The sequence below is a fragment of the Molossus molossus genome, unplaced genomic scaffold, assembly GCF_014108415.1.
Source record: "Molossus molossus isolate mMolMol1 unplaced genomic scaffold, mMolMol1.p scaffold_m16_p_16, whole genome shotgun sequence".
Lineage (NCBI taxonomy): Eukaryota > Metazoa > Chordata > Mammalia > Chiroptera > Molossidae > Molossus > Molossus molossus.
This window is the reverse complement of record NW_023425351.1, coordinates 47,440,933-47,458,545: the sequence shown is the minus strand read 5'-3', so window position 1 is coordinate 47,458,545 and position 17,613 is coordinate 47,440,933. Positions and strand designations below refer to the sequence as shown.

General features: G+C 36.5%; 1 protein-coding gene across 2 annotated transcripts in view; it reads left to right on the top strand.

Moving 5' to 3' along the window:
* Positions 1–17,613, top strand: part of LRP12 (LDL receptor related protein 12) — a 91,049-nt gene that overhangs the window by 32,030 nt on the left and 41,406 nt on the right. Inside the window, exon 2 of one of the 2 annotated variants that reach the window (XM_036264353.1) lies at positions 14,979–15,035. The exons of the other annotated variant lie outside the window; for it this stretch is intronic. Within the exon in view, the coding sequence (XP_036120246.1) occupies positions 14,979–15,035 (57 nt within the window). The remainder of the gene's footprint in view (positions 1–14,978; positions 15,036–17,613) is intronic. 2 annotated transcript variants of the gene reach the window in all.

Sequence of the window (17,613 nt, the reverse complement as noted above, 5' to 3'; positions counted from 1 at the left end):
ACACCACTAAAGGTGGGCCTCTTACAGGACAGCTGATCTGGTTTCTGTAACAAGTCTGCAGTATGGAAAACAAGGGGTCTTACTCTAGGTTAAGAGAGACTTAAACACACTAACCAAATGAAACATTGAGACTTCCTGTAGATCCTGCTTCAAATAAGCTGACTGTAAAAAGACATTTATACCCAGGCCAGTTTGGTTCAGCTGTTAGAGTGTCAGCTTGCGGCCCACAGGGCTGTGGGATCGTGGGTTCGATTCCCAGTTAAGGCAGTACCTGGTTGCAGGTTCCATCCCTGGCCCTGGTCAGGGTCGTGTAGGAGACAACCAATCGATGTGTCTCTCACATCTATGTCTCTCTCTCTCTCTCTCTCCCTTCCACTCTATCTAAAAATCACTGGAAAAATATCAAGTAAGGATTAACAAAAAACCAAAATAAAAATAAAGACATTTATGAGATACCCAGGGAAATCTGACTATGGCTTGGCTATATTAAATGATATCAGAAATTGTTATTAATTTCATTGAAGTCATATCATTGTAGTTAGGTAAGAGCATATCTAATATCTGTCTATGTTTCTCTTCATTCACTTGGAGAAACACACCTATATAGTAGGGATAGATATGTTTACATTAGGTAACGTTTAAAGATATATGACAAAGGATAATCCTTAACTTCATATCTGATATTTTAACAGGAAAATATCAAGTTGACAGGATAAATTTTAAGATTCTGTCAAAGAGCAGGAAAATTATAAGATAAACTCCATAGAGGTAACTAAAAAGCTAGCCATTTGCTCAAAGAGAAACAAAAGAATTCTTTAAATATATTTAAATAAATTGATGGGCTACAAGCTATTAAGAATCCTAGGTGTCATTGGAGATCATCATGCCTTTGGCCCCCCCACCCCCCAAGTTGCTGATGCAGAGTCCCTTTCAGTCTAAAGACTGAAGCTGCAGAGTTTTGAATGGTTATTCACCAAACATTTTACATTTTAAAGGACAGTAAAAAGAAACAGCTCTCTAAACCTATGTAAGTAAACAGTTGGATCTAAAATCTCTTTCCTCTGTGGTTTTCTAACTTAATCCACTAATGAAAGAATGTCTAACTTCCTCTTTGTATTTCTCTACCAGTTTCCTTCTTCTTTTTTTTTTTTAATCCTCTAAGCAAACCGGAACCTGAAACCAAATTGTTAATTATACAAAGGATGTTTCATGCTTCATTTCAAGAGCTGGTAATTTTGACACATTAAATCAACAAACATTTACTGAGATCTCTGTGTCAGAAACTGGGAAATAGGAAGGCACATAGAGTGAAAGAGGAGAAAGAAAACAGGGTAGAACTTTTTTTGCCCTTAAAAGACTGAAAATTTGGTGTAGAAAATGAGTAGTTAACTTCATAACCCAAAACAAGATGATAAGGGCTGTGATAGTAATATGCTCCTAACTCAGTTCTAATTTGATATACTGTGGGAACACTAAGGAGGACCGATTCAGCCTGAGGTGGGTGGAGGTCTGTTTCCTGAGCTGAGTTGAAGTTGTTAGGCGGGTGCCCTGGCAGTGCCCAGGACTGTTCCAGCAGAAAGAACATCATGTTCAAACTCTGAGGCAGGTTCAGGAGCAAATGATAATGTAAGGAAGCTCCATTAATGAGTGTAGATCCCTTCAAAAAATTTAGCTAAGTCCTGGCTGGTTTGGCTCAGCAGTTACAGTGTCTATCCTCGGATTGAAGGGTCAAAGGTTCAATTCCTAGTCAAGGGCCCATACCTGGGTTGCAGGTTCCCTCCCCAGCCCCAGTCAGGGTCCTGTGGGATGCAGCCAATTGGTGTGGGGCTCACATCCATGCTTCTCTTGCTCTCCCTCCCTCCCTCCCTTCCACTCTCTAAAAATCAGTGGAAAAATATCCTCGGGTGAGGATTAAATAAAAATAAAAAAAGAGTTTAGCCAAGAAAGGAAAGACCAAGATAGAAAAGCAGAAACAGGGAGATATACTGGCAAGAAAGAATTTTTCTTCTATGGAAGAGAAAGACCTGCATATATCATCAGGAGGAGACAAAGGAACTAGAGAGGAAAGGTCTGACAGGAAGGAGAGAGGGGCTAAGGAACAGCTACAGGTTCCAGAGTGACTTTACCTACTGTGCCCTTGGCTCCCGGAACAGAACCTCTGATAACTTGAGAACAGTCTTCCCTATCAATGGAATAGTTACCCTTCATGATTTCCTGTTCTTTGGTCATAGATATTACTAGAAGTAGAAACAAACTACTTACTGTCTCACCTTTTATATATAATAAAGGTAGGAAAAAGACAACAGTATAGATATTTAATGTGAAAAAAAGAACAACTTGCCTCTACAAATGGTAGTGACTAAGATTTTTAACAACTTAGTAATTTCCTTTAAATGTTGTTAAGCCCTGGCTGGTGTGGCTCAGCGGTTAAAGTGTCAGCCTGCAGACCAATGAGTTGCGGGTTCGATTCCAGTCAAGGGCACGTATCTCCATTGAGGTTTGTCCCCAGCCCGGGTCGTGCGGAGGCAACCAGTCAATGTGTCTTTTTCACATAGATGTTTCTCTCTCTCCCTCTCTACCTCTCTCCCTCCCTCCTACTCTATCTGAAGATAAATGGAAAAATATCCTTGAGTGAGGATTATATATATATATATAAATATTGTTAAAAGCACACTTTAAAAATTAAATGGTTACTGAATTTTAAATTTTGCTTTCTTTATAATTCTACCTCTAAAAGGCTATTTTCCACATCTGATACATTAAGAATCACTTATCATTGTTATTACAAAAGCCAGCACTTTGTTCATGTTTGTCTGTACATAAACATCATGCTGTATTAATGATATCAGCAAGAAGGGGAAAGTTGTAGCCACTCATTAGTCTTCCCGTTATTGAGTCTTGTGTATAAAAACACTTTTTAAAGTGACCTGTTACTATAGAAGAGGGTAACAAATATGCTTTAGTATTTATATTAAATGATAGTTCTTATGCCATTTTGTCAGTAAAATTAAGAAAAAAAAATGATCAGTAATCATTTTTAAGTATAATGTTGTCAATGTAAGAAATATTCAAACCTCTTTAGAATTTTGTTGACTTTATTTGATCCAGACTGTCCACAAATGCCAGGAAGCAAAACCTCAAGGGATTGAGATAATGCTCCGGATAATGGCAGCTTTGCACCTTACTTTATACATTAGAGTCAAAAGAGAAGCAGAGTGGTTTACATGAAATCCATTGGTGATAGATTAGGGAGGTGGGAGAAAGAATCTGGGAAATCTAGGATTGGATAAAAAGTAAAATGGTAGACACATCCTTCTTTTACAAAGGTGGGTACAGGATAGTTAACAGTCAACAATTAACATGATAATAACTGAGGGGGTTTGTGATTTCTGCCCTGGTGCATAGTTTGTGCCCTCAGGGGTCTGGGAAAAAAGGAAGTTACCCCACATTCCAGAGGTAAGTTATCTTAGATGCAAAAAGACATTAGGTTCTCTTAAGGTGAAAATTGACCTTTATCAGGGACATAACTACCTGCCCTAAACTGCTTTTAGTAAAAAGATTAAATTTCAGACCATCCTTTGTGGTTACTCTAGGTCTTGGAGTTTGCAAGGCTGCCACACAGGCCTTCCCTGAGCTTGTCAGGTTAGCATGTGGCCCCTTTTTGTCCACAGTGTTATGAAGAAAATATTCAAATTCTGTAGCTATAGAATTTTTTGTTGTTAATTTTTTAGAGGGTAACATTCCAGTACATAATCAGTCCACATGAATTAACATACAAAAGTAGCATATACTTCCATAAGTCAAACAGAACTGTATCAAGGACAAAAGCTCATCACATCTCACTCTTTCCTATCTTAAGGATGGGGGTAAGAGGGTAGGATAACCATTGTTAGCAGTTTATTGTGTATTCTTTGATACACTTTTCTACACATGTAACTTGGACTCACAAAATATACCTGAGGTCACAAATTCAAATGCTGATGAAGACACAGAGGCACCTACCACAGATGAAGAGAGCCTGGTGTCAGAGTTAGAATGCCAAAGGAGGTAATGGGGCTGTAGGACACCTAAAAAATGCATACTTCAAAAAGACATCAGCTCAGTAGATTTGCGTACATGAATATATATAGACAGATATTAAAATGTTTTCAGGGAAGCCAAGAAATTAAGTATTTTTAGGTGAAAACTCTCAATTTTTAATGTTGGAATTAGGTAGGTCTGGATTTGAGCCCATCCCTGCCACTTACTACCTAAAGAGTCTTGGGTGATTTTCTTAAACCTGAGTCAGTTTCCTCTTCAATAACATGGGGATAATAGTATCTAAGGGCCTTAGGAGGAAAATTAAATAATACATCACAAATTCTGTACAATGCACAGTGCTTACAAACGTTGACTGTGCGGTCATCAGTTGTCTGGCTTCAGGGGTGCGGGAAGGGGACCAGCTACAAAGGGGCCCTGAGAGGTGTTTGAGTTCTAGCAATGTGTGTCTGGATGTAGTGGTGGTGGCTACAACTGTATGTATTTGTTTGAACTTATCAAACTGTATACTTGGAATTTTTTGCATGTAAATTATTCCTCAAAGAGCTGATTTTTGAAAAAGCTTACTGCCTTTCTCTTCTCTCTGTACTTCAGTTTAATCAGCTATTAAAATAGAGTAGCCATCAAAGGTTTCCAGCATTTTTATCACCAGGTTTCTCCTACTATCCCTTCTCAACCCCAGTCACACACCCTACATTATGAACGATTTTGCCTGTTGAAAACAAGAAAAACTACTGTTACCTGTCTGTTATACTTTTCTCCTGTACTAAGCTGACCACACACTGCATATATCTGTTTGGGTACTGTGCCTGACAACATTATTTGAGTAAGCAGACCATTGGTAACTTTCCAGAAATGTTATATATAATCACCAACCTAATTACATGCTGTTCAGTAATAAGCTATGAAGTTTAATATACAACAAGAAGAAAATATAAAAGCAAAAGCAATATACTTGGTGCCCCGGCCAGGTGGCTGAGATGGTTGGAGCATCATCCCATGCACCAAAAGATTGTAGGTTTGATTCCTGGTCAGGGCATATACCCAGGTTGCAGGTTCGATGTCCTGTGGGGGTGCATAGGGGAGGCAGCAGATCAATGTTTCTCTCTCACATCAGTATTTTTCTCCTTCTCTCTTTCTAAAAAAAAAAAAAAAAAAGGCAGTATACTTGGTGTTTCCTTAAATGGAAATGAAAAATATAAGTAGCAGCACCCAGGGTGTATGTATATTTGTATATATGGATGTGTGTGTATATTTTGTTTCAAACATGAAATGTTACTAACATAGTACTAAAGGAAGCCAAAATATATGAAAACGTTGAACTGCCAAATGTCTATTAAGAATGTGGTTTGAGCCCTGGCCAGTTTGGCTCAGTGGTTAGAGCGTCAGCCTAAGGTTCAGAGAGACCCAGGTTCAGTTCCCGCTAAGGGCATGTACCTTGGTTGCAGTTTGTCCCCAGCCCTGGTTGGGTCGTGTGGGAGGCAGCCACTCGATGAGTCCCTTTCACGTCGATGTTTCTCTCTCTCTCTCTCTCTCTCTCTCTCTCTCTCTCTCTCTCTCTCTCCTTCCCACTCTGTCTGAACAAAAAAATGGAAAAATGTCCTTGGGTGAGGATAAAAAAAAAGAATGTGGTTTGAGCCCAGCTGGTATGGCTCAGTGGTTGAGCGTCGACCCATGCACCAAGAGGTCGCCGGTTCGATTCCTGGTCAGGGCACATGCCCAGGTTGTGGGCCAAATCCCCAGTGGGGGGCGTGCAGGAGGTAGCTAGTCTTTGCTCTCCAACTGTGTTGGAGAAACCTTAATCTCTTTACATATTGATAATTAAACTAATAGAAATGTTGCAGACAAATATGTATTAACTTCTACATGGATCTGACAAATTATCTTATAGCTTTTGAAAACTTGAGAAAAATTTGGTCTGGATACTAGAACAATGTCTATTACAGCATATCCAAACTCGCTGGAAATTACTACTTTTAAACTTTATTTTAAATAGAAAACATTTTATTTGGAGCAGAAGGCTTTGTAGAATTCATAAAATCACCTTTCAGGAGCCCGAGCTCAGTCCTCCAAGCCAAAAACCCCTAAGTCTAAGCTTGAGTGGCATTGTTTTTATTTTCTCAAAGATTTCTCTTCACGCTGAAAATTAGGTAGTCTGGGGCAGTACTCTCTCCTCCTTCTCACTTCAAGTTATAATCAGGATGTCTTGATTTTAAGCCTTGTCCCTGGATCTGTGAGCTGTGTGACATCAGGCATGTCACTTAACATTTCTCACTGTCTGTTAAGTAGAAATCATGTGTGGGAGTTTTGAGGCTTATTGTGAGTATCAAATGTGACAAAATACATCATTAAAACATTTTGAAACTGCAAAGAAGCATATATAAAAATCACCATTAAAATATTTCTCTCACTTTGAATTTCAGCTAGTTATGGCTTTGGTATTATCTCTTGCCTTCACTGAATATGGACAGCAGGCTCTCTGTGGTAACAATACATGATTACTTCTATGAAGTTCTTTTGAACTTATGTGTTCAGCATTTTGCATCATTTAATATCACACACACACACACACACGCTGGAATCTGAATGAAAAAAAGTGAACATGCTTTAACAGATTTATGGGACAAAATCAAGCAGACCAATATGTGTATTATAATTAAATTGTTAAAAGTTAAAGACAAGAAGAGAATATTAAAAGCAGCAAGAGAAAAACACTTGTTTGTATAAGGGAGTCCTCATAAGATATTTAGCAGATAGCTCAGCAGAAACTTTGCAGGCCAAAAGGCAGTGGCATGATATATTCAAGGTGCTGAAAGAAAAAAGAAATGCTAACCAAGATTAGTCCACCCAGCAAGCAAAGTTGCCTTTCCGAATTGAAGGAGAGATCCAGTTTCTCAGACATGCAAAAGCTGAAGGAGGTCATCACCACTAGACCAGCCTTACATGAAAGCTAAAAAGAAAGGGCCATAATTAGTAATGGGAAATCATGAAAGTATAAATTCCACTGGTAAAGGTAAATATATAGTTAAATTAGAATACTCTAATGTTGTAATGGTTATGGCTAAGTCACTAGTATGAAGGTTAAAAGACACTATAGTATTTAAAATATATTTTATGAGATAACTTTATTTTTAGTTATTTATAAATAACATATTTTAGTATTGAAAATAACTATACAATAATTTGTTATGAATACATAAGGAAAAATATATAAATTGTGACATAAAATGGGGAAGAAGAAAAGTATAGAGCCTTAATATGCATTTGAAGTTATCACCTTAAAAGAGACTGTTATAAATGTTCTATGTAAGCTTCTTGATAACCACAAAGCAAAAACCTATAGTAGGTACACAAAAATAAATAAATCTAATCAACCACTATAGAAAATCTTCAGATCACAAAGGAAGAGAGCAAGAGAAGAAGAAAGAACAAAAGGATTATAAAACAGCCAGAAAATTATTAACAAAATGACTATAGAAGTCCACTTTAGAATGGTTTCTGTTCTTGTTGGTGAGAATATAAGCATCTTGCAGCTCTGTAGGATGGAAGTTTTTAAGCTTCCAGCTTCCAATAATTGTTCTTTGCCTATCCTTATGAAGTCTCACTCTATATATGTGCAGCTTATCATTCAGCCTAAGACTAGAACCCTGATGCAGATTTTTAGAGTCCTTTTAGTTTTTACAAGTTTGCTTCCTCCCTGATACTCTGAACATTTCAACTGCCTCAGCCTCCCTGACCTCTAATCTCTGTCTCCTCAGCTTGTCAAGAACTTAGATCCTCCCTTGATGTGCCAGGTCCAGAAAGTCTCCAGACATAAAGCCAGTGTAATAATGGGCTCATTTTAATTTGTTTTCCTTTTCTCAAAGATCAAAGCTTTACACTGCCTATTGTCCAGTGTCTAACCTTTTTTCACATATTATTTCAACTGTTTAAATTGTTCATAGTGGATTTGCTGATCTATTTATTGATCATGACCCACAGTAGGAGTTTTATGTCTATAAAAAATTTTTTTTGTTGTTACTGAAAATGAGGTCTTCTGCTGTATATCTTCTTACTGGCTGTTGTTTGTATTTACAAAGACTTTTGATTTTTGTATGCTTATTTTATGACTAATCTTTCTTTCTTTCTTTCTTTCTTTCTTTGTTTGTTTATTTATTTATTTTGAGAGAGAGAGAGAGCAGAAGATCAGTTTGTTGTTCCACTTATTTATACATTTGTTGGTTGCTTCTTGTATGTGTCCTGACTGGAGATGGAAGCCACAACCTTGATGTATGTTGTAACCAACTGAGTTACCCAGCAAGGGTAAATTTTTATGTTGTTTTTCTATTGACTGTCTTGGGTTTTCCAAATAGATATGCAGTCATATCTATAGATAGATTTATGTTATTTTCTTTTCCAATTCTTATGCCTATAATTGTTTTTCTTATCTGATTACGTTGGTTAATTTTAGTAACTCTAGTGGGAACACCTATTTTTCCCTTCTCGTTTTTAGTAGAAAAGCCTCTAGGACTTCCCACTTGAGTAAGAAGCTTGATAATTTTGTTTTATATCTTTTATTGTTTGCTTCTGTTTTGTATATTTTTTATTATTTTCTCAGTAGATTGTCATCTCTACAGGGGCAGAAACTGTGCCTCTTACTTATGTACCAATCTATCATGCATTCATTTATTTGAGCAGATATTGACAGAGTATCTCTTATTATGTGGTAGTCACTGGATTTCAAAACAAAATAAACCCAACTACGTCCCATCACTGCATTACACTCTTCATCCTGAAGATAAGATCTGGTGGGGAATAACAGACATTACACAGATAACACACGTATGAAACATTTTTAAAAAGTGACAGTATTGAATACTATAGAAGCCTATAACAGGATGACCTAACCTGGTATTGGGGAATCAGAAGATGCCTCCCTAAAGAAATAGTAAAGAAAAGTCCAAAATCAAGAAAGGCAGCTGACACTTCTCTAAACAAATCTATTATTTCTGAAGAAAAGAGATAGAGTGGAAAAGTGGATCATAAGAGATGAAATTTAAAAACAATTTTTTTTTTCCTTTATTAATTTTAGAGAGAGAGAAGGGAAAGGGAGAGAGAGACAGAAACATCAATGAGAGAGAACATTGACTGGCTGCCTCCTGCATGCCCCCCACTGGGGATTTCGCCCACAACCTGGGCATGTGCCCTGACCGGGAATCGAACTGGCGACCTCTTGGTGCAGGAGTCAACACTCAGCCACTGAGCCGCACCAGCCAGGTGAAATTTTTGAAGCAGTTAAGAAGAACCCAACTGTGGAAACTTTAGTAAGCCCTATTAGAATTTTGGACTTTTTCTTACATGTAATAAAATTGGAACAATGTTTGCTTTTGAGGTGTATATATGTATGTATGTATTTATATTTGATTACTGTTCTTACTGCACAGTGTAAATGAGATTGTAAGATGCTGAGCATATAAGTTACTTGTAACTGCCACTCATTAACTTTTAAAGCATGATGTTCCTTCATACAGATTGGAATAGCTGTGGCAGGTAGGTTTTAACTCTGAAGGTTAAGTACTATTTATTTTAGAGAGAGAGGAAGTGGGGGGAGAGAGACCAAGAGGGAGAGAAAGAGTAACATTGATTTGTTGTTCTACTTATTTATACATTCATTGGTTGACCCTTGTATGTGCACTGACCATGGATCGAACCCACAACCTTGGCATATGGGAACAACACTGTAACCAACTGAGCTACTTGGCCAGGGCTTAAGTATTAGTTGTTTTAATAAAAAGAAATATATTTATGTCTGAATTCTTTTTAAAAAGTTAATGAACACAAACTTCTAAATGCCATAGAAGTTGGTTTAGATCCTGAATTCTTTTTTTTTTTTTTTATCATCACCCAAGGACATTTTTCCATTTTTTGTACAGATAGAGTGGGAGGGAGAGAGAGGAAGAGAGAGAGAGAGAGAAACATCGATGTGAAAGGGACACATCGAGTGGCTGCCACCCGCACGACCAACCAGGGCCGGGGGCAAACTGCAACCGAGGTACACGCCCTTTGCGGGAACTGAACCCGGGTCACTCCAGACCGCAGGCCAACGCTCTAACTGCTGAGCCAAACCTGCCAGGGCCTGAATTCTTTTTTTAAAAGTAAGGAACACAAACTTCTTAAAGGTGGTTGATTTGAATTTTCAATCCATTAAATTGTGGCATAATAGTAAGAAGCTAGGAAAACTCCTGGGTAAGTGGAATGGGGGAATTTAGGCAAAAAAAATTAAACAAGGCCAAACATTTTGAACAACTTGCAGCCAGCTTGTGAATTGCAAGACCTTATGTTCCCCAACCAAGGATACTTGAAAGCAAATGGTTTATGCCTCTTCTCCCTAACCAGAGAATACATAGCTTAAATCGTCCTGGCCTGGGAAAATAGAGGGAACAAATACCCAGTTAATACCATTTGTGCCAGCTAAACCCAAAGACAGATGAAGTCTGGGGGACAAATAACAAAAACCCCAAAAGCATTTAGATGGTATCACTTGAGGGGACAATATTAGGCAGGATAAATAGCTGCATGGAAAGGAGGAGGGGAAGGGGGTAAAATAAGGGGACATTTATCTCACCCACTGAACAAAGAAGTCAGCACTCTTGGGATTTTCCAGGACAAAATCACCAGATATTCTTATAAATTTTGGGAAAAGTTCCCACAATATAAAAGGAAGACCTTGAAATCTAGTCTATCCAGTAGGAGAACCTTAAAACCTATTGGGTGGGAGTGGGTGGGGTATAAAACTCTTGAATCCCCACCAGGAGAGGTGCTCAGACCATCTGAGTTGCCCACTTGTGCTTTATGCCAAGCTTTGCTTCCTTAATAAGTTTGCTTGCGTTACTTCAACACAGCTTTCTGTCACTCATCTGAATTCTTTTCCATGAGCATGACAAGAATTGAGGAGGGGAGAACTCCATCTGACTCAGGAGGCTCTCTGGTAACACAATTGCTAGCTCTTTGAAAAAAATTACTAAGTTGCTAGAAGCTTTAGTTTTTTGTCTGTGAAAAGAACTGTTTTAAGGATGAGGTGAGGGAAGGTTTGTAAGGCACTTAGGATTTGTCTGGCACATATCTAGCAAGTTCTTAAATAAAAAACAGAAAGATACAAAGCAACAAGGATGAAGAGACCATAAATGTAAATATTCTCTTAATGATGACATTCTGATTATTCAGGTGAGCAACCCAAATATTAAGAGATGTGGTTTAATTAAGGTTCATGACTAAATAAATAGTAGAGCTGGGATTTAATTCCAGGGAGTCTAGTTCCAGAGCCCAAACTCAATGCCGTATGGCCTCTTTTTCTAAAACAGTATTTCTTTTGGAAGATTCTTTCTCTGGTATTTCCATCAAAAACTACAAAACCTTGTCTTATCTTAGCAGTAAGAATGCAGACAATCAATCACCTTTGGTATTTGATTAGTAGGATTAAAAAAACATTGTTATAAAAAATAATTTCTTGACATAGATTATAATGAAACATTTTCTTACTTAAAAACTGTTTTTTAGGAGTTCTAGTTAATTAACTGGTCCATTAACTAGTGAGCTGATGATGTATAATTATAGAAGTAATGGTTCATCAGACTATTTTTCCAGGGTGACTTCTGCAAGAATATCTAACATGGCTGCACTGTAGGTCCAATAGAGAGGTGATAGTGGGTGTACATCTTCATATGTATGGAGTTTTCTTCTCGGGGAGTTTGGAGAAGGGGCATTAGGGAGAATGTGATTTGTATCAGGGAAGCAAGTTGGGGTTGCCAACTGCTTATAAAATGGAAATAAGTGGCATCTTTGTAAAAATACTTTTTAGAATGGCAATATATCTAAATTAAGTAGCCACTTCAAGTGATACTCAGAATAAGAAATATTTAACTAAAAAGCAGGATGTTATTAGAAATTTTTTATTTTTTTTAAACTTCTAAATATTTGTTCTAGTTTAAAGCAAATGTGTGGGAAATTAGCAATATCGTGTTTTATGTTTTAAGGTATTGTTAATAAGTTTTAAAAATCATTAATGCATTTATGAAATTATAATATTTTGCACAGTATTTTATCAGACATCTTTTTCTTTAGAATGGTGGGAAATGAACTATTCATTTCACCTATTCTTTTTTTTTGTAATATAAATAAAAATTTTTATAGAAATCTGTGCCTATTGTAATAAATTTGATCAATGCCGAAGTATACAAGAGGTTTTCTCTCCTACTTCTAGTTCCAAAAGTTTTCTTCTACAATTTGTATATATCCAGAGATTCTTATATGTACATATGCATATTAACTATATATATCATTTTAAAATTGAAATTAGATCATAGTATAAAGTCATTCTGCAACATATTAAACTTAACATGCACATCTTTCCAAGTTAGTACATACAGAATTACTTTAGTTTATGGAATATTTTATTAGAAGTGTATATTAGTTTATTCATTTGCATGCTAATGGAGATTTAGATTAATTGTTTTTTCTATTATAAAGAATTCCACTAAGCCCTATAAGATAGATATCATCATCTTCTCCATTTTAGAGGTGAAATTAAGACACAAAGAAGTTAGGTAACTTGTCCTGTATTTCACATCAAATAAATGATGGAGCTGGTATTAGAATCATAGCTTCTAGTCCAGAATCCACAGTCTTAACTACTACTTGATGCTGCTGTTTTCCTTCTGCCTCTTTATTCTGTTTTCTGAATTGAAAAGATATGTATCAAATATATCTAATATTAAGACTCTCCTGTGAGTAATCTAATACACTACCTTAAGGATAATGGGAACCTTAGGGACACAAATTACACAAGTGTAATTGTAGTTATATTTAATGTAGAAGTATAAGGTTTAAGCTAGCACTTCTGAAATGTTAACGTGGGTACGTATCTCTGGGGGTGGGGGAAGATCTTGTTAAAATGTAGTTTCTGCCCTGGCCAATTTAGCTCAGCGGTTAGAGCATCAGCCTGTGGTCCAAGAGACCCGGGTTCGGTTTCCGCCAAGGGCACATACCTCTGTTGCAGTTTGTCCCCGGCCCTGGTTGGGTTGTGCGGGAGGCAGCCACCTCGATGTGTCCCTTTCACGTCGATGTTTCTCTCTCTCTTTCTTCCTCTTTCTCCCTACCACTCTATCTGAACAAAAAATGGAAAAATGTCCTCAGGTGAGGATAAAAAAAAAAAAATGTAGTTTCTGATCCAGTAATCTGGGGTGGGTTCTGAGACTCTGCATTAGCTCCTGATGTCACCAGTACTACTGGTCTACTTTTGAGTAACAAAATTTTGGGCAAATCTCATTGTTTTATTGAATCAGTTTCTTATATCATTTTGTTTATGCTACTAATTTTTGTAAGTTGTGTGCATTAAAGAAATAAGTAGGGACTTTCTAGTAGTTTAAATTCTATGTCATAACATTAACATTGCTGGAAAAAAAATGAGTCATGGCTTATGTGGAATTAATGTACAGTACTTAAATACATAACTATCATCAGATTATTGATGTACTAAGTACGGCTTATATACTTATGTCACAATTTCTATCATTTTTTTAATATATCCTTTTGAAGGATATAGCTGTAGTTGAACTAAAAATGTTTTACCATTTTTATTCTTTAGCAGTAGTAATGTATTTTACACATAGTGTTGTCTGTGTGTCAGGCACTGTATCAAGTGCTTAATTGGCATGATTTCCTTTAATGTCACAACCTCCCTCATTTACTCGTCCATCAGCTCTTTGAGTACCTGCTCTGTTCCAGGAACTATACATACAACGTTGAACCAGATAAACACAGGATCTGCTTTCCTAGAGCTGTACAGTAATCCAGCAATCATAGAAGTGTGATGACTGCAAAAGTTACAGTATTTGCACTTTACCCAGAAAAAAAAAAAAAAAATGAGATGGTTGAGAGACACCATCAAAAACAATTCAGCTTTTAGCCGGCTAGACTTCTCTCACCTAGCTTTCCTTCCCTACACCACTCCAAGGACAATTCTCTCTCTCTCAACTGGGTTCCTGAGCTGTTGTGGTTCAACCTAATGGCTGGAGAGAGACAAGACAAGAAGTAAAGATAAACAGTTTGTACAAGAAAAGAAAGAACAGAGGTAGATGAATATAATTTATAATAAAATCAAATTTAAAATTAAAAAAAGAATACCTGAAAGGAAACTGTTCACAATAATTTGAAGGAATAAAGATCCTCAGTACTTTCAATGGGAGTCTTTTTAAAACATTTATTAGGTGATACTCGGTTCAGTAAGTTATTTGAATGGTTCCATATCCCCAACTTTGTGATATAAGGTATAGAAAATCCAGATATAAACAAAAAATAGGATATAATTTTATCCCTAATGGTCTTAAGACTATTTGAGTCATTGATAAAAGGTTAAAAGAGAAAATGCAAGGCATTTTTTTTAATGTGTAACCCTAGCTATAGCCACACTGTTGACGGATTGAGCATGCTCTTAGAGGATACCATTTGTAAAAGTAGCCCTGGCCAGTTTGGCTCAGCGGTTAGAGCGTCGGCCTGCGGTCCTAAGAGATCCAGGTTCGGTTCCCGCTAAGGGCACGTACTTCGGTTGCAGTTTGTCCCCGGCCCTGGTAAAAGTACATGATTCTCTCTTTTCTAGCAGTAGTATGGAGTTCTCTTTTGACTGTTAACTTGATAGGAAATTCTTTCTAGTTTTACTCGGATTGTATATTTGACCTTTATATATTACACTACATTTTTGTGATTTCAAAAATATTTTGTTTTCTCTACTATTATTAAAATGTTGGGCTTCATCTTATTGTTTTGAAGAATATATAGTAGACTTTAATTTAGTTTCTGAATATTACAAGTAGCCCTATGTAGTTTTTTTCTTTCAAAGGGAATATCTGAAAAGTTTTCATAAATTTTATCTTGGAAATTAGTTTATTCATTATGTTTAATTTTAGGAAATGGTGCTCTTGCAGAACATTCTGAAAATGTGCATATTTCAGGAGTGTCAACTGGTAAGTCATTTTTGTAATGTTTAAATTTTATGCATGACTTCTATGGTAAATATTGAAAGCCACCTGGTATCTTATGAAGTGATATTTGGCTATAAAAATTATTACTGCTTTTTGCAGCATGTAATAAGGAATGAAGTAACTGGAACATGGAGACATTCTCGTAAGATAAAACTGATACTTGCATGCCCATGGATTGATTATACTTTTCCAAATGGATTGCATAATTATTTTTCGTAAAAACATTGAACCAAGAAAAATGAGCTCAGGTTGAATTAGTATTTTCTTTACAAACAAAGTTATATTAAATGAAATTTATTAAAATGTAACTTTGAATATAGCATTAGAGCCTTAGAAATTAAGCACTTTGCTGGATTTTTATGTTAGACTACTACTATACATAAAACTGTTATGCTTGAGTGCACAATTAACATACTTTAAAAAGCAACCCTACAATATATTTGTGTCCATGAAATTCAGAAACTCATTGAAGTAAATATAGTTTTCCCCTTATCTAAGCTTTTATAATTTAATAATTACTTAAAGGCTCATAACTATTAAAATTTTCATTCTTAGTGACTTCCTCAGCATTGTTACCATTTTTGCTGTATCAACTGCAATTACTAGGGGAGCAAAATCTTTTATTTTAGCATATATTAAAATAGTTCCTTACTGTTACTTTATTATTTCCCTATATTTTTTATACGTTTTGTGGTTTAAAAAATTACACTTAGTGTATTTATCAGTCTGATTTCTTCCTTTCATCTTATTTGTTTCATTATTTTTTTCTTATAAGAAGCAAAACTGAAAGTTTTTTCTTTTATGTCTGATTTTAATATTCAGAAAGTTAACAGACTTAACCAGCACTCTAAGAGGTTAGTATGCGCTAGCCAAACACATCAACAAGCGTGGTTTCCTGATAATGAAAAGCAAAACAAGTGCCTTAGTAGCCTGTGTAATTCTTTCACAGTTTGTTTCACCATTTTCATGTGCTATCTAAGTAAAAATAAGGCTATTTAAAAGATGATTTTAATTTTTTCCCTTTGTTTCTCTTTCAAATAGCTAGTCAGAATTATGATTACTTTTTTTTTCATTCCTCACCTGAGGATACTTTTCTATTCATCATCAGATAGAGTGGGAGGGAGGAAGGGAGAAACAGAGAGAAACATTAATGTGACAGAGCTACGCTGACTGGTCACCTCCCGCACAACCCAACCAGGGCCGGGGATGAACTGCAACCGAGATATGTGCCCTTGCCAGAATTGAACCCGTGACTCATTGGTCCACAGGCTGACGCTCTAACCACAGAGCCAAACTGACCAGGGCATGATTGCTTTTCCAAGTAGTAACTGTGAAGTAAGATATTTGTTTACCAACTAATCTTTTCTCCTCTTTCTTGTAAGGACCCCTGTCCTATAGGATTAGGGCCTTACTCTTATGACTTTGTTTAGCCTGAGTTACCTCCTTAAAGGCCCTGTCTTTCAAATACAGTCACATTGGGGTTTTAAGGCTTCAACAAATGAGTTTGAAGGCAGACACAATTCAGCGTATAACAAGGACTTCAAAGAGTTTTTGTTTTTTATCCTCACCCGAGGACATTTTTCCATTTTTTTGTTCAGGTAGAGTGGGAGGGAGAGAGAGGAAGAGAGAGAGAGAGAAACATCGATGTGAAAGGGACACATCGAGTGGCTGCCACCCGCTCGACCATCCAGGGCCGGAGACAAACTGCAACCGAGGTACGTGCCCTCAGCGGGAACCGAACCCGGGTCTCTCTGGACCGCAGGCTGACTCTCTAACCGCTGAGCCAAACCGGCCAGGGCAAGAGTTTTTGTTTATGTAAGTTCTATTTACTATATTAGAAATTAAAACAAATTGTTTAAAACTAGTTTATTTGCAAATAGCATGAATAAAATGATTCTATTGCATGTTTACATCAATAATATCATTTTATAAAATTGTGTTTTTCTTCTTCTTTTTTTTAATATATACCAGACAGAGCTGTTTTTTATTTTTTGTTTTTTGTTTTTTTTTAATGTGGGATTTTTCTTAATTGATTTTAGAAGGAGAGGAAGGGAGGGAGAGAGAGAAAGAGAAACATCGATGAGAGAGAAACATTAATCAAACATCGATTGGCTTCCTCCTGCTCGACCCCTACCTGGAATCGCACAACTTGGGCATGTGCCCTGCCAGGGAATCAAACCAGCAACCTTTTGGTGCATGAGATGATGCCCAACCAACTAAACCACCCTGGCCAAAGCTAAAAATGTATTTTTCAAAACAAAACATCAGTAAGAATAATAGCATTGTTTTATATAATTTTGTGAAGTTTTAAAATTTGTCTTAAACGAAGGTAGCTGAATTCTCACATCTGTTTCTGCATTGTCTTTTGTAACATGTTGCTTTTTTTGTGTGTGACATATATAGGCAATCTAGTTTGATACACTGTTATTAGAAAAGAAAGGAATATGTAATAGCCTTTTCAGATCACTGTGAATATTGTTCTTTGATACTATACCAAAACTCAACAAGTAGTAATTTCTTAAAGGTAGTTGCAAGTGAAATCTGAAACCATATCAATGAA